The sequence below is a fragment of the Megalops cyprinoides genome, chromosome 9 (assembly GCF_013368585.1).
Source record: "Megalops cyprinoides isolate fMegCyp1 chromosome 9, fMegCyp1.pri, whole genome shotgun sequence".
In the NCBI taxonomy this organism is placed as follows: domain Eukaryota; kingdom Metazoa; phylum Chordata; class Actinopteri; order Elopiformes; family Megalopidae; genus Megalops; species Megalops cyprinoides.
In genome coordinates this window covers 22,084,473-22,102,560 of record NC_050591.1, presented here as the reverse complement: position 1 = coordinate 22,102,560, position 18,088 = coordinate 22,084,473, and the positions used below count along the sequence as shown (strand labels likewise).

Here is an 18,088-nt window from a genome sequence, read left to right as displayed (position 1 = left end):
GGATGACTCAGCTGCACAATCTCATGCTATTTGTCCTGTTTCCTAGTACCCCTTGTCTTCTAGTGAGCAGTACTGTGAATTTCTGGCCCCATAACATATCAGGTAGTATTTCACTGGGACCATGACCATGGGCAGAGTTGATGGAGGGTATACTTCATAGTGAACTGGTTAATGACATCATCATATTCAATCATCAGATGCATGCCATTGTTATTGTTGTGAATTTATCCCCCTAATATAAATAAAATGTGCAAAAGACAACCAATCCTGCATCCACACTTTCATGTAAAACCACTTCTGCACCTAAATGTATAGATTGTCTGAAATGCCAAGGTCCATGTCCCTGCTTCTAAAAAATGCTATTTGTCTATCTATTTGTTGGGTGGTGGTTGTGTTTTGGAAGCAGTTTCCTTCTTCCTTCACCGTAATCCCATGCCTCTTTCAACATGAAAAATGAAGCACTTTTCTGTATTTTTCCTCTGCTTTCCACTACACTACAGCCAGCATTTGCTTCCCACAAGATCAAGCAACTGGTATCAATTTTTTCCTCATTTCCCCATGCAGCACTATAGCAATGTGTTGATGTGAGGTATCAGTAATGTTTTCTTTTGCAAAATTGTGATTGCAGGAATATGGTTCCCAGCTCTCTGTGTTTATGTTGTTCTCTTAAGCGTGCCACTAGTTGTCTGGTGATGCACCATAGGCAGGCATTTCCACAAACCATAACTCCTCCCAGGTGCTGTGGCAGAAACACATGTAGTGTAGTTCCCCTGGGTATGCCTGCAGCATGCTAGAGGGAAAAAGGGTATGCCAGAAGTGCAACAGAAACTAGAAGGGTTGAGGTGTGTTTGTATGTGTATGTGTATGTGTGTGTGTGTGTGTGTGTGTGTGTGTGTGTGTGTGTGTGTTGGGGGGGGGGCAGATCACTGTCTACATGGTGTTAATTGCACTATGATTGCAGAGAGATAGCAAGGAGTACCAAGAATCCAGAGGAAGCCGAAAAAAGAGAGAAAGATTCCGCAGGGCCATTTCACTGTTAAAATTTTAACTCTCTCTCAAAAAAAGACAGCCCTTTGGTTGCTTCTCAGAGTTCAAAAGATGGACCAGACTTTTTGGCGAGGGGAATCGGACAAGACAGTCCAATTCCCTGCCATAGACCTTCATGCCTCTGATCAGAACTCTGGCGGGAGCAGGGAGGAGAGGGAGGCAGGGCAGGAAAGGAACAAGGGAGAGAGCAAGGGGGAGAAGAGAGGGAGAGGGAGAGAGGAGAGAATAAATAGTGCCTACGCTCACAGCGGTAAACACAACAAACAACCGGAATGAAAGTGAAAAATACGAGGTGCACTCACTCCCCGTTTGTGATTTATCTCAATGCCACGCCTGAGAGCATTCAATCAGGAGGAAGTCTTTGTTTTACTGGGGTTGTGTCTCTTTTTTCTGTTTTTTTTTTTTTTTGTCTCCCATCGGAGCAAAATTGCTTCTGTTTAAGTGTTCGGGATTCTGACTCTGAAACTAAGCCAAAGAATGGAGGGGACATTACACGCCCACACCCAAACTCCCACACGGGCAGAGATAAATAAGGATCTGCGTCGAGGGGTCACAGCTTTACATTACATTTGCTCAGCAGATGCTCCTATCCAGACCGACTCCAATAACTCACAATCTTCAAATCGTCCATTCATACAATAAGATATTTACTGAGGTAATTCAAGTTAAGTGCCTTGACCAGGGGCACGACAGCAGCGGTTGCTCTGGGAATCAAAGCAGCAGTCTTTGGGTTGTGAGCCTGGCACCTTACCACTATCCACAGCGCACTACCTACAGCTCAGCTGATCCCGGTTTCTGCAGCTGAGTTAATCAGGCGAGATACAGCCCCTGGACAGGCAGCCCCAGTCGCCCTCTTTAGCGCTGTATGCCAAGCAGACAGGTAGTCCGTACTTCCTTTCAAGCGTTTGGTATGACTCAGCCAGAGACTGAACTGGCAGATTTCTGGGACAAGGGCCGACACTTCAGCCACTCTGGCCACAAAATTGGGACAGAGCACACACACACACACACACTTGTATGCCTGTGTAAGTGAATGTATGTGTACGTGTGTGTGTGTGTGTGTGTGTGTGTGTGTGTGTGTGTCTGTGTGTGTCTGTGCTTGTGCGTGCGTGTGTGTGCATGCGTGTGAGTGAGTGAGTGATTGAATGAATGAGAGTGTGTGTGATGGAGTATATGCAAGAGTAAATGTGTTTGTGAGTGGTTGTGTGCAGTCCCCTCTCTCCAGTGGCTCAGGTGACTGTAGCTGTGAAATACTGCACCGTCTCCTCTCACTGATTGGACAGCTTCAAGATTTATTTCCCCCTCAACATCCCAACCCCACCCCACCGAGCCCTCCCCGTGCTGCTCAGCTGTGTACAACACCGGGCACCCCCAGCCCCCTCATAAATCCCACCCACACCAAAGCCTGGGAGAAAATGGCCCCCTCACAAACAGAACTGATGAATGATGGAAGACAGTCCCTCTATAACACACAGATTGTCCGCCGCCATCAAAGCAGAGATCGGAACCCAGCAGAGGACTCCTTCCTTGCTTCTCACAGGGAGAGCATGCACATAAAACATGTTCCGCTTCACTGGGTTTATATGACACTGCTATTTTCCACCCCGGGGTGGAGAACAACACATCCAGCCAGCATAAATGTCAGGATCACTGCACCCCTCCTGCCACCTTGGACCACAGACCGGTTCAGAGCAGCATGGTCACTCATACAGACTGCACAGTCATTCACACAAACTACACAAGAGCAGCTCAGTCTGAGATACAGCCAACCCAAGTGTAGTGTGGTCACTCTCACAGACCAATTAAGAGCAGCAGGGTCACTGATCCACGGCCACTCAATCATCAAACCATGCGGCGCATGCAAACATTAACCTATGGTTCTAAGCCGAGGGAGAAGTGAAAGATTCAGGCAACTTCTGCTCAAAAGGTGGTTTGTACACTTCCATTCTGGGCTCTGCATGCAGAGCAGGAAGTGACTGCATTTACAAGATCAAAAGCCCCGAAAAACAGACGCCTTGAGCGAAAGTTGCCCTGCTAACTCGCAGACATCACTTGAGAGGGACCGCGGCTTAGATCAATAGCGTTTATGTTATCTCACTGCGTTAATCGAATCATCTGTGCTCCTTACCAGAAAATATGAGCAAGGAATTGGGGTCAGAAAACAAGAGCGGAGATTTCTGTTAGGATTAGGGAGTCACTGCGGGAACGGCTCGACTTTGCTCTGGCAAGGTGATTATGTTTATTGGGAACCGCATCACGCATCACTCTGACCATGTGCGAATCAAACGTGAGTTTTTTTTTGTACTGTGCTGCTCTCATAAACAGTTTGGAGTGAGCATTCACACCTTGGCGTTAACTAAAGAATGCAAAAAAAAAACTGCAGAAAAGTTCATCTTCGAGTTTTTAACTGGGACCCCCTTCCCTGAGGGTGGTAGCTGTTGGCTCTGATTCATTCTGCCCTGGTGTCAATGTCCTGCGTCATTTTTGGGGGGGTGTGGGTGTAGGTGGGGGAAGGGGGTGTGGATAACACAGTGCATGGCGTCCCCCCAAAGGTATGTTGTGAAGGGGGTGGGGTGGGCTCAATAATCAGCCAGCGATTATTTCTGCACCACTGAATTAAACACTCATTCCCTCACTCTCACTGCGTTAATTACCACTGATCCTTCTGAACAAACAAACAGAAACAATTAGAATGTTCGCTCCAGTTCTACGTGTGTGTGTGTGTTTTTTTTGTACCCTGAGTTGTCCCCGGTATTGCGGCTCTCCGCGCTGTTGATGCTGGTGGAAGTAATAATTTCAGCGCTGTCTGTTCCGTCAGCACTATGCACCGGGTGCAGTCACCTGTGAGAAAAACAATCTCTTCATCCACCAGCTGTAATTGTGGCTGGCTGCTGGGGGTGAGCGGACAGAAGAAAGACTGCAGGGGAGGGAGGGAGAGAGGAGGAGGAGGAGGAGGAGAAGGAGGGGAGAGAGGGAGGGAGAGAGGCCATCTTAACACTATTCAAACATCTGCACCGGTTAAAGCAGTGTGATTCGAAAGCATGTCTTCACACAAAGCTCCCCAAGCTGAATGTAGGCGTTTGTGTCTGCTTGCACACACCATACCTACAAAACATCCACAGACAAACCAGAGAAACAACTGCCTATAGCTACCATTTAACAAGTGCCAAACGGAAAAGGCTGTAAAGGCGAACCCTCTACTTGATTCTGACTGTGGGCTGACTAATCTGACATTTGACTCAGTGACTTGTTACACAGAGTGCAGTGCATGTGACCTCATGCCACCTCTGTGCCAGACCTCCCTTTACGGCTTCCTGTAGTGATATGGTGTATGTCCCACATTACATCCAGATGATGTTCTTCCAGCCAAGGAAGCTGATTGTAGACGTGTTTTTTTTTCTTGTTATATTATAAATCAACACAATGTTGTTGCCAGACCCAAGCAGCAAGCAATATGTTGAAGAGCTACAAAGGGAGAGGGAGAGAAAGAGGAGAAAGAGGGAGAAAGGAGGGGAAAAACTGAAACGGAGATGGACGCAAGAGCTTCAGAGAAAGATAATTGGATGAGTGGGGTAAGATTGCTACCTTGTTGCTTTAATTATATGACCACGTTATTACTGCGGTGCAAAAATGGACAGGGACATAGATAATACCCAGAATCCTCTGGTGATCTGGGACCAGAGCCAACCCGCTGCTGCCTCAGTGGGACTCGGGTGATGATCCTGGTTGCGGTCTACAAGGACCAAAGACAGTGAAGATGCGAATGAAATACAGCAATGGCTGTGGAGCAAGGCATGAGTGTGGCAGGGGGCAGAGTAAAACGCACTGGCCATGTAAACTCAGAGAGAAGGAGAGGGCACATGGGTAGGAAGGAAAACGTGACATAAAGGAAAAGGAGGGAGCAGGGATGAAAAGATGGAGCATTTCACCATGTCTGCAGGGATACCAACTCATAATTCACACTGCCATGCCTACACACCTCGAACAACATGCAATCAATCAACTGTGGGGGAGGGGCACCTTTGGAACGGGGTAATGTGTATGTGAGTAAGATTTACGCATAAACATAACACATTGCCCCACATGTAATTATAATGGTGAGTATGACTGATACATTCAACACATCGCATCATGTCACATGAGACTTGTTTTTGGATCAGTACTCTGCAGCTTTGCAGTTTCAGAAATCTTCAGTTATGTGGAATTACAAATACTAAGGTAGTAGGGAAGAGCCATCCATATGATACAAAAACCAACAAACCCGTGCAGAATCTACACAGCATTAATGAAAAGCAAAACTGGCAAACAGACAGATGACTTAAATCAGAAGCACAGGTCATGTCCTACAGCCCTTGTTGACCCTCTAAATGTTACCTTTAGCATCTTTAAGACATATTATTAGATTTATTACTGTTTCATCTTGTCAAACGTTAGGACATGGCTTTGAAGTTGACACACTGCAATGACAGCATCCAACACTAGACTTAAAGCCATGACCCTCTCACTCAAGAGTCCAGAGCCCAACCTCCTTACAGACTGCTGGCCTGGATGGGTGTAACATTTTCAAACCTGCAGTTATCCAACTCTTTAATTCAGGCGAGTGGCTGCTCCATTTTGCATTTTGTCTTTCCTGGGAGCTGGAAGCTGGGGGGGGGGGGGGGGGGTTGGGGGAGAGGTGGAGATGGAGCCCCTTGCCTCGCTCGGTAATTGCACACAGCCAGCTCGTTATCTCTGCAGATTAAACACCCACATCGCCAGGGAGACGGAGTAAACGGCAAAATCAATGCGCACATCTCTGACGGCCGAGTTTTGCAAACCAAGAATTAGTGCCTCGTTTCGGAGTGAAACGCACCTCATCGGTCCGGACCTGTCTGACCCGGCTGTCTGCACCCCATCCCCTGATCCACCCAACAGCTGCATTCAGATCATCATTATCTCACACACGCTCACACCCCCAAAACACCTTAATGCACGCAAAACACAGAGCATCAGATCACCGTGGGGGCATATATTAGCATCTGGACTGAGTAATGTATTCAACATCTTAAAGCTCCTGTTGACTGTTATTATTTGTGCAAATGACAGGGGCAGACATGGTGCAACAGAATGTTTACACATCTCAACTCATAAGTAGGGGGTTGCAGGTTTAAACCCCAGTTAGGGCACTGCTGTGGTACTCCTGCATGTATGTTTGAGGCCAAGTGTATACCGTATATACCTAGCCACACTAAATGGCTGGAATGCAAAAGCTTCACAAGTCCTAAGCTGGTATAATCTTGATTGAAAGGGGATGAGTGGACCTCGCTGGACTCTGAGTTGTTGAGACTAACACTGAAACATGTATCTGTAACCTCCAGGCATCAATACCATTGCAAACAGACAATTACAGTGTACAGCAGGAGAACAACAGACAAGGGTGTCAATGCTAGACTCGAGCCAGAGTGGGATTTGGTGGCTTGGCCCTCAGTGGGGATAGGGGATGGAAGGTGGGGGAGCGTCCAGGATGTGATGGCGGGGAGTAGCTGGGTTGGGACAAGGGAACAGCTTTTCGGTATTGTGCACTCCTGGTGTCTGCCAGTCATCACTGTCCCCAAAAGTCTAGTAAGTGCAGTCCTCTAAAGTGTCTGGAGCATACGAGCACATCCCCGCTGGGCAAGTGAGAGTGTGCGTGTGTGTGTGTGCGTGTGCGTGTATGTGTGTATGCATGTTAACTGGGGTGTAAATGTGTCAGCAGGCCACCTCTTTCCCAGACAACAAACTTGCAGACAGCTCACACGTGTGCCAGGGAACGCGAGCGCAGAGAAACACAAACCCAACCCACAGACACAAGACACAATGGGCCACTCTGTGCGTGCCTGTTAAACTGCCAAGGAGTGGAGATTCATTTACCTGGTCTGTGTGTGTCTGTCCGCACTGCAGAGTATCCAGATGCAGATGGAGAGAGAACAGGGTCAAGCTCAGTGTGTCTCCTTTAATGAGATTACACCCCAAACACCAGCCCCTCACACTCACCCACAGACCTACCCTGACCCCACACCACTGCAGCAGAAACACCAAGTACGTGCGAGTCTGTCTGGATAGCGGGCACGCTGCCGTCCGTGGGAGCTGTGAGCGGCAAGAGGGTACAGGGCTCATTTTCGGTAAACGGGGCCCCCTCTCCCTCACAATCTGTGTCTCATGTAAAATTAACGAGCTGAAATTATTAGCATTCTGATACGCTCAGAGAGAGGGGGAAGAAAGGAGATCAAATCAGACTCCTAATCTGCAGTGAGAGGTGGCGTATGTGCGAGCCCTGAGTGCCATTGTTCCACAGGGACCATTGTGCGGCCTGACAAATGTGACATTTTCGCATGCTAAATAGGTTCATTAAAACAGCTGTATGCCGCGAGTGAGCCAACCGTGGCTCCAATACGGCAGGGCAGATTGAAATGTGACAGATTCCAGCTGGCACACCCTTCCAAAACATCCACTCCACCTCTGGCTCCACTCTCATTCCCTCCCTCTTCCCCTCTGCCTCCTTCATATGACAACCCCCTCCCCCTCTATACACAACAGGCAGCTAACATCCATCTCTTATATTCATATCTCATCCCACCACCCAACAGGTGCAATGCTGGGCTGCTACAGCACCATTATGTGAGGAAAGCAGGGCCCCCTGTGTCTGATCCCCAGGACTCGGTGATGAATTGCTGTGAGCGGAACCCAGTCCATCCCTTCGTATGCAGTGCTAAAACTACAACACCCCTTCACCCCCTCCACACCGTGCCCCAATCCCATGCAACATTCTTCACTGCCCACCTTCCCCCCCACCCCCCCGTAAGGTGGCAGCCCTGCTTTCGGTGCCCTCTCCCTGCTCTTCTGAAAGGGGTGGGGGGAGATTACTCATCCGGAGGTCTGCGGACCCGCTCTCTCGCAGCGGGGATAATAAAGTCAGGGCGACCTCATCTCTCTCCCGCCCGCTTTCTCTCTGCCTGGAAACTGGGCCAAAAAAGCTGGACGTTTGTGTTTACGGAATAGGCTCAATCCGTTCCCCCATTCAGCCGATTCCTCTGCGGCGGGCTTCAGCCGCAGGCCAGCCCTGCTCTCTCTCCAACACTCCTAACACCTGCATGAAAAAATGGTTTCAGAGAAACTTCCTCAAAACTCAACTGCTGCTATTTCAAGTCACTACACTTCTGCAACAACCCTCTGCACCACACCAGTAGTTACCATAGAAACAGAGTTCCATTCTGTGATATATAGAATTACAATCTATATCTAAATTTAAACCAAAAATATATTATTACTTTTATAAGACATAACTTCCAATTGATTAAAAAAGATGATTTATTCAATTATGTATATTAGAAGGCATGAATTTGACTCTGACAGGGTTACAGTGCAGTAATGTTTTAAAGACTGAGTCTAGGGAGTGTTTACTGCTGCCCAGCTACAGACAGAGATCATGCCACCTGGAGACCCCCATATAACCCGCATCACAGCATGCCTTGCACAGAAGGGTAGTGTGCAGTGAGTAAACTCCATCACCAGGACAGCTATAATCCCTGCTATATAAAAATATGGTCACTTTGGCATTTTGATTATTTCATATAAACTGCATATAAAACAGAGGATCTGAAGAAAATTAGGATAAAACAGACAGAGGTGTACAGTACTGGCTTCAGTCTCAGAGCAGACAGTGTAATTCCCTCCTCTTCCCTCAGTTATTCTGTCTCTCTTTGACTGGAGTACACCGACACTGAGAGCACCACACCTCCCCATTCCCGCCGCGGACAGGACAGAGGGTTAAAGGTCAGTGGTAATGACCGGGGTGACCCCGTGGATAAGAAGCGTGGGCCCCAGGTCTCGGGTCAAAAGGTCCAGCTGGTGCAGGTAGGCGGCATAGCGCCTGGTGTCGGCCGGCGGGCGGGGCAGGTACAGGAAGCGAACGGCGGGCGGCGGGTGGTCCTGATCCAGGACCAGGCGGTTCACCGCCCGCAGGTAGTCGTCCGACAGCCGGGTGGCGTTGCTGGGGAAGCTGTTGACGTAGTCGCCCTCGTCTTCCTCCTCCTTCCTCTGCTCGTCCTCCTGCGGGTCGTAGCCTTTGCCCTGCCGCTGCCAGTGCAGGGCCACCACCTGGTCCCAGGGCACGGTGTGGACATCAGCGTAGATCCGCAGGTCCTTCAGCAACTGCCCCAGCTTCTCCTCCGAGGCCCGCAGGCTCCGCCCCTCCTCTACGCACAGGAAGAGACGGAGCCGCGCCCGGCGCCACGCCCGCACCATGTTGAGCACGCAGGCCAGCTGCAGCAGGAAGAGGCTGCAGGTGTCCACGTAGCTGCTGCTGTCCGGACGGAGCAGGTTCACGGGCCACACGTCCACGTAGAGCCCCGCCCCGCCCCGCCGGCCCAGCACCTCCGCCCGGTCGAAGCTGTTAAAGTACCGCGCCAGCGCTACGTTCTTCAGCATCTTCACCGCGTCCGCGATCACCGCCACGTACTCCTGCGCCCCCAGCGCCTTGCCCCCGCCCTCGCTGCCCCCCTCTCCTCGCACGGCGGGGAAGACGAAGGACAGCTGGTCCTCCGGGTCCTGCGAGGAGCTTGGAGCATCCGAAAAATTGCCCGTCATAATGGACAAGTCCTGAAGCTTGTCCTCAGGGGCGCAGTCGTCGTAGAAACCCAGCACCAGGGTATTGGGTCTCATGCCACCTGCAGAGGGAGACACAGAGGCTGAGCGAGGGAGTGGAGTCAAGGGGTGTAAGAAGGAGGGAGGTTCAGTGCAGGGGGGCAGCTGTGAGCGAACGAGTGAGAATGAGAGACTAACCGAGTCCGGAGATGAAAAGCAGGTGCTGGACTCCATGTCGTACTGAGTTGGCTAGTGTGAGGTTGACGAAGGCTTTGATGTTCAGACGGTCGACCAGTGACAGCCAAGAGTCATACCGTGACTGCAGGGGGTCAGAGGGCAGCACGTCTGTGGGGGGGGGGGGGGGGGGGGGCAGGGAAACATGTCACAAGCAGGTCACAAATCAGGGCACCCACCCATCCACTGTCTAACAATGTAACCACGTTACTGCAGGGTAACTTCCCACGCTCAGCCTCCCTCCATTCCACTTTCCCTTCTTTTTCCTAACCTGCAGCCCTCACTTCCCTTCCTCCCTACTCTTCCCTGTGCCTCTGCTGCCCCCTCATCCCCCCGTCCGTCTCGTACCCAGGTCTCCCAGCTCCACGTGCCCCAGCACGTATAGCCCGCTCTTCTTGATGTCGTTGACGAAGGTGATGAGGCCGGTGCTGCTGCGGGGGTTGGCCACCATCAGCAGCACCTGCGGCCGCCAGAACTTCACATGGTCCTTCCGCACGTCCAGCATCAGTAGGTACTTACGCACCTGGACACGGGAGAGAGAGAAGGAGAGAGAGAAGTAGAGAGAGAAAAAGAGACAGAGAGGAAGGGGGGGGAGAGAGAGAGAGAGAGAAAGAGAGAGAGAGAGAGAGGATAAGTAACAGAGAAAGAAAGAGGGAGACAAAGAGAGAGGAAAAAAGACGGAGAGAGAAAGAGAAAGAGAGAGCGGGAGGTATGCAAGACAAACACTGATACCCTTTCATGCACAAAAGTCTGTTTTATCCTTGGCTACACAATGCTCCCTGTATACCTGTCACAGAGCTGAGAAAAATGAGCAGGGTCTTTTCACACCTGGGTGCAAGACAGTGAGTCACCAATCCTTATAATATGAACCAAGGCACACACACACAAACAGGTGCATACATGCGCATACACACACTCCAACACACAGACACGCACACAAACACACACACACAGACACACACACGTCAAGTTTTTAACATTAGCTTGGTGGGGGCACAGCATTTATGTGCTAATAAATGTGGGCAGGGGTTCCCTCCGCACAACACAGGCTGTTCAGTGCAACTGTTGCAGAGGACGTGGGTCACATCAAACGCGGTCACATAACATTCTTGAGGTAAACGACAGCAACGGCAATAACTTTCACAAGGCCATAATAAAGCTGATTACGACAACCATCATCATTACCCTCAACATCACCATCATTACGCCACAGAGAGAGGCACTCGGGTACTCTTTCTCCTCACAGAGAGGTCCTGGAGTCAGCATGCTTATGAGAGCAAGGGGGCTGCGGCGGACACGCCCACGCCTGCCCTCTGCCCTGCAGCCCCCGGCCTCATCTCAGCCGCTCGGCACAGACGGACGAGGGAGTCTGGGCGCTGGTGGGGAGGGAAAGCTGGAGAGTTGGGGAAGGCCCGTTTCCTCTCCCTGGAGTGGTGCTGAGTGGACGAGATTGTGAGGCAGCCTGGACCGGGACAGCACTGCTGCAGATGCCCCCCCCAGCCTTCCCCCTCCCCAGTACTCCACACACTCCGATTATCTCCTCACTGTGATTATCTCTCAGCTGCAAAAGGGACCTCTGTGAGGCTTATCTCTGCCTTGTTCTGACTCACAAAGAGCACACATACACACAAACACACACACTATCTCTCTCTCTCTCTCTGAAACACACACATACACAAACACACACACTCTCTCTCTCTTTCTCTGAAACACACACACACACACACACACACACACACACACACATACACACAAACACACACACTATCTGTCTCTCTCTCTGAAACACACACACACACACTATCTCTCTTTGAAACACACACACACACACACACACACACCATTTCAACCACACAAAATTATATTCATTCACACACACATGCAATTACATTAACAATAACTCAGTCTCTCCCTCACACACAATCACACACAGGCATATTTACACTCTCAAAACCACATTCTCCATCCACACACACACACACACAAAACACTGAACAGAGCCATTATTTAAATAACACACAAATGGTTTAGAACATTTGGACAGTGGCCAACTTCCTCCCACCCTCTCTCTCTCTCTCTCCCTGCCATCTCAGACCTGAGTCTCTCTCTCTCTCTCTCTCCTGTCCCCTTGGTCTCTCTCCTGTGTCTCCGCAGGAGAAGGGACTCAATAAGTTAAGTGGCTGTAATAATGTTCTCAGAGCAGCCTGGCATTTGACTGGCTGCCACCATGTCGGGCGCCTGGCACCTCGCCCCCTGGCAACGGTCCCCTTGGCAACACTCCTCCTTGGCAACACTTAACCCACTTGCGGTGGTAGTGTACAGAGAGGACACACGTGCACACACATGCACACGCATGCACACATATGCGTATGTACATGTACACACACGCAAGTCTGCACACTTCTTAAAGGTTTTCTACAATGTGCTCAGTCTGTGTGGGTGTGTGTGTGTGTGTGTGTGTGTTCAAACATATGTTAAGGTGTATGCATATGTGTGCGTGCATATGTGTCTATGAGAGAGAAACAGTGCGCGTGTACCTGGTGGAAGATGAGTGCCTGGCTGATGTAGCCCCAGCTGCTGGTGGGAGACAGGTAGTGGATCACTAGGAGCAGCAGCAGCATAAAGGCAATGCTGGCTGAGGCGTAGATGGGGTTGATCAGGAACATCATCACCGCGCATCCCAGAATGCCCAGTATACAGGTGTGCCAGGTGAAGTACCTGAACGTGGGCCTGCATTGGGAGGAAGAAATGTTGGATTTTAAACAGGTGAAGTTGCTTTGCAACTTCCTGGTATACAATCCCCTGTCAGGGTAAGATGAGAAAGTGAGGTGGACTTCAGTCATACTCATGGCAACCCTCCATATGAGCAGTATGACTGATTTCTATACAAACACTGACAAAGATACATGATTAAAATTTCCCAAACAAGACATTCTGTGACCTGGGCACTGTAAGATCAAACGGTGTGCCAATTAAAGCAAAGAAATGACATCATCCACAGAGAGAAAGCCAGAGGTCAGTGGGCAGAGTGGGCGTTTCAGGAAAAAAAAAACATCTCTGTTCCTTCAGAAAGACGGATGGTAAAAATGAGAAATTGAGAGAACGTGATTGAGAGAGAGAGAGAGGGAGAGAGGAAGATGGAAAGAGAAGGTCAGAAACAGAGAGAACAGATTAAAGCCAACAACAAATGTGTGGGCACAAAGCACCGCTGATATGACAAATAATTGCATTTCTCTTCATATCCTGATCTGTGTAAACATGGATAAGTGCATGGGAAAGGGGGGGGGGTCTAGTAATTAAAAGCTAAAGAGGGAAAAAGCCCACAGATAATGAAGTGATCAGGAGCGTGGCCGAACGGCACGGGCAAGGGCTAAGCTCTACCCCGTCGGCCTCTGAGATCGGGTCATCAATCACAGCCCGACCCCAATCTCCGCCAATAACACAGCTTAATAATAAACATCCATTAAGCGTGTTCCTGGCTATTGTAATTACCATTTAAATGAGTCGTCTCCATCATCAGCTTACCCAGCTGGGAAAATTGCGCACTAAAGAAAAACAACAACAACAAAAAAAAAGCCTTCACGTGACAAAGGAGGGAGGGAAACGATGAGGTGTACCCCCCCCCCTTCCCCCTCCCGAAAACCCTCCGGCCCAGTACCCCCACGCACCCTGGCACGCTAAACTGCTGCCATTCAACGAGTTTCTCCTCGCTCACGCTCTCCACTTTTTTCCCCACTTCCTTCCCCTTTTCCCTTCTATTTAGCTTTCTTTTTCCAGACGTTCGTTTCGCCCCACATCTTCCTCTCTCCCCCTCCCCTCCGCCCCCCCCCCCTACCCGTCCCCTCCCTCTCGCTGTGGTTATGTGTAATTATGTTAAAAGCTCGCTCTGCTCACTCTCCTGCCTGCTCTCTCCCTCTCTCCCTTTCTTTCTCTCCCCCTCTCCCTTTGTCTCTCTAATCTCTCTTGTTAGTGACAGTGCATATCTGGCACGTTCCCCAACAGCACTGATGTCACCCTGCTGACATCAGCTAAAAACTTCTCCCTCAAGCTCTAAATCTGAAGGGACTTGATTACAGGCCATGCTGACCGTCAACCCACAGTCCATACTGACAGCCTACAATTACAGTTAGACCTGAACCCCGTCTAAAAGCCTTAACCAAAAAACAAGCTACAGCTCATATCGACCACCAACCTACACCCACACTGACAGCCTACACTATTCATTAAGGTACAGCCCACATTAACAGCCTCCATCACCCATTAAAGTACAACTCACATTGACAGACTACACCACTCATTAAGTTACAGCCCACACTCACAGCCTACATCACCCATTACAGAACAACCTACATTGATAGAATACCTCACCCATTAAAGTACAGTCCACACTGACAGCCTACACCACCCATAAAAGTCCCCACACTGACCGAACTTCATCTGAATTTTGCAATAAGTGCATTCTGATTTTACAAGAATCAGAATTTAAAAATGAGGTTACAGACGGGTGGCTTGTGCAGCGAGACCTCAGCTCTTACGGCCGACTCTCATGGTACTGCCATTATCGTCAGTGTTCAGTGAGCCCCCCCCCCACCGGTCTTGTCATGGGGAGCTGGGGGATGGGAGTGTGGGTGCTCTGTGCAGAAGGGTTAACTCTCCCAATCACATGGCGTCTCGCTCCAGTGGTGCTGGGTAAAGCTCAGGTCCCTCTAAGCTGCTGCAGCAGCAGAAGGATCTGAACTGAAATTAGATATCAGCCTTTCAACAAGCACGAGGAAGAGCCCCAGAACTGCCACACACATAGGCATGCACACACGCACACACACATGCACACGCACATACACGCGCACATACGCACGCACACACACGCACACACACACGCACACACACACGCACGCACACACACGCACGCACACACACGCACGCACACATGCACACACACGCACACACACATGCACGCGCACACATGCACACACACACGCACACACACACACACACACACACACACACACACACACACGCACACCTACAGCACACCAGGTTGGCCAGAAATCTCTGCACGGCTCCACTCATCTCCACAGTTTTAGCGGGAGGTATGGGGCAGGGGTCCATGCTTCCTGCCTTCTTGGAGGTCTCAAAAGACAGAGGTCAAAGATCTCCAGTACTGCAGACAAGTCTTTCCAGACACCCTGCTATCCAAGCCAGGCTCATCCTGTGTGTTTATATGCAGACAATGTCTGCCATCTGACTTAATTGAGCTGGCAGGTGCAGAGCCTTAATGAAGATTTATTAACGACCGCTGCAGGTTGGTCTGAGCGTGGTCCGTGTCAGCTGCCTGGCCTTGGACTCCTGCAGGGCTGTTTGACCAGCCTATGTGCTGCAGAAACGTCTGTAGTTTTATAATCCCATCTGCCACAGAGATGTCTGCGGTTTTGCTGAGGAGTCTGCCACAAACTTCTGTGGTATTACCGCCGCGTTTAGCACAGAACCGTCCGTGGTTTTACTGCCGGCTCCAATTCCATTCATAGAGCAGGGGCTCGGGGGAGTGGAGAGGGAATACAAGCGGGAACATGGAGAAACACCCCAGAGGAACCAGCCTCATTTCAGCGAGCAGCCACAGTCAACACGCTCACAGAGAGCAAGCAGCAACCTCTCCATTTACACACACACACACACACACACACACACACACACACACACACACACAGTAAACCTTCCATTTACACACATATACGCGCAGCGAGCAGCAAACCCTCCATTTATACACACACACAGTAACCATCCATTTACACACACACACACAAGCAGCGAGCAGCAAACCCTCTATTTATATATATATACACACACACACACACACACACGCAGTAAACCCGCCATTTACACATACATGCACACACTTTAACAAGCAGTGAACCCTCCTTCAACACTGTTTGTCATTATTCAACAACAACAACAAAAAGCATCAGCGAGAGCCAAATTTGGGGAAAAGGCAATATTTCTGCTAAATTAGTTATGCTAATTACAGCGCGTTTCTCTGAGGACAGCACGGCTAAATGGCTTTTAATTCCTTTCGCCTCAAAAGACACGTGGGAGAAAACAACAACTGCGAGGCTGACAACAAACAGCAGCAAACTAATAGAATTAAAAGGCAGAAGGAAGCTGCCACACTGGGCCAGGAAACGGCTGCTCTTATCAGCCAGGCACAAGACCCTCGGCAGGTCCGGGGCTACAGAGAAACAAAGTTTGGGTTTTGTTACAGTTTACATGGACTGGAGGCACCGGGAGACAATCACAATGGCTTTGTGGCTCTTTGCCTTTACTTGACTATCGTCCAGATACATGCACTCACTATACAGAACAATTACTTTCACCCTGTGCTGCGGACCGACTTGTCCCTCAGTGACACCTGTTGCAATAGCACCTGTGCCCACCTCGCCCTCCCCGTACAGTGCACAGTGGGAGCACACCTGCTAAACATAATTACACGGAACCCTGCCAACCATTCACCCAGAGGAGGGGGGGAGGGGGTGTATTGGGGGAAGGACAGGGGATCTGCAGAACTGACAGAATGCAGCACCAGGGAAAAGAGTACAGTTTGATCAGCTACACCTTCAGAGGCGGTCAGACAGTAACACTTCTCAGGGGGTAACAGCTGTTGGGTGAGAAGACACAGGTCTGTGGTACCTGAAGTTGGGTGCAGATGCCCACTCCAGGGCGAGGCAGGCCAGATCCACCGCAGCATAGACCAGCAGGAAGAAAATGGTGACAATACTGGCAATGGTGTTCAGCTTCCCAGAGAACAACACCAACTGATGGAGAAAAGAGAGAGACGGAGACAGGAATGGGTAAATGGTGAAAGGGGCAGGTAAACACAGTGAGGAGTTACGACTAAGGCTACAATGATGGATACATTGGACTACAATGGAGGGGGTCATTACCATAACATCCTCCAAAATTTGCATAAAGAAACTCAAGGTGTCGCTGCTTGCTTGGAATATTTGCAGACATAAAGGTGCTGCTTTTGACTGTGTCACAAAGCCCTGCAGACCCCCCTCTTTCATGAATACTTTTGTTTTCAAAGACAACAAAAAGATCTGGCAGACGTGGCTCATGCACACAACCATGGCTGCGCATTAGCATAACTCTCACAGTCACCCCAAATGACAGCAAGTTTCGTTGCTCCTGCCCACAGAGAGGTGTCCTTGATAAGGTAATAGCTACACATGTGTGACCAAACACAAAACAGCACAGAGACAAAAGAGTTGTGTGAGAACCAGGCCTAAATGTGCTGGTGTCTAGTACTGTGCTTGGACAGGACTGTCATAATGGTTTTAAGCTGTTTGTCACTGCTTGTGAGGTGCCTGGACTGCAACAGATTTGTCCTGGTGACAGACCAAGGATGTACAATGAAAGGACAACATGGTGTTTTGGGAGAAACTAACTGTGAGCAAAGGCAACTCGCAGTATAACAAATGCCTGTTAATGTTAACTGAAGAATTCTAAACAATCTAAAACTATCTGCATCAACGCCACAAGAATTGCATTTGCTGTGTTTACTTCCGTGGCTTATTGCCAATTGTCCGTGTCCTGCAAATGACATTTACTTAATGCCCAGTTCGCAGCGGAGAAGCTTCCTCTCTGATGAACCTTGCTTGCTGTGAAACCAGATAAAGGCAGTCATGGGAGAACGGGCTCCCAGCTTTCACATCAACATTAACAGCGCAGAGCGAGGGCTAGTTGTATCATCACCCAAACTTGCACGACACTTAACTTCAAATTAAATAACCCGGAACGAGCGCAAACAGCAAAACAATGGACCACAGTTAAAAGAACAAATGGCCTTTTTCACCCAAGATCTCTTCTAATAACTACTTTTAATTTAACGGTCTCAGCAAATAAAGTTCTTCATCTTTATTACATTAATGGCAATACCTTACCCATTATTAATAATTACATTTTATTTATATGGAACATTTATAAAACCAAAGGCATATAAAGCCAAATAGAATGAAATAATCAATAGAGAAGAGCAGTTAAGAACATACAGATAACAAAGGATTAAATCAGATAAAAATAAATTAAACAGCTGCACAACAAAGGAAGGCTACAATGAAAATTATTACAGAACAAAGAAAATGAATAAAACAAAGATGAAAAAGATTAAGGATTACAATTAAAATATGCTTGGCTAACCAGCTGCTTCAATGAG

The 18,088-nt window shown here is 49.3% G+C and overlaps 1 protein-coding gene across 1 annotated transcript in view; it reads right to left on the bottom strand.

Moving 5' to 3' along the window:
• Positions 1 to 8,404: 8,404 nt before the first annotated feature.
• zgc:153039 (uncharacterized protein LOC767698 homolog) overlaps positions 8,405 to 18,088 on the bottom strand; it is a 33,186-nt gene continuing 23,502 nt past the window's right edge. Inside the window, exons 9-13 of the mRNA XM_036536657.1 lie at positions 16,564 to 16,688; positions 12,420 to 12,612; positions 10,231 to 10,405; positions 9,847 to 9,993; positions 8,405 to 9,731 (exon numbers count right to left, since the gene is read on the bottom strand). Of these exons, the coding sequence (XP_036392550.1) occupies positions 8,833 to 9,731; positions 9,847 to 9,993; positions 10,231 to 10,405; positions 12,420 to 12,612; positions 16,564 to 16,688 (1,539 nt within the window). The 3' untranslated portion in view covers positions 8,405 to 8,832. The remainder of the gene's footprint in view (positions 9,732 to 9,846; positions 9,994 to 10,230; positions 10,406 to 12,419; positions 12,613 to 16,563; positions 16,689 to 18,088) is intronic.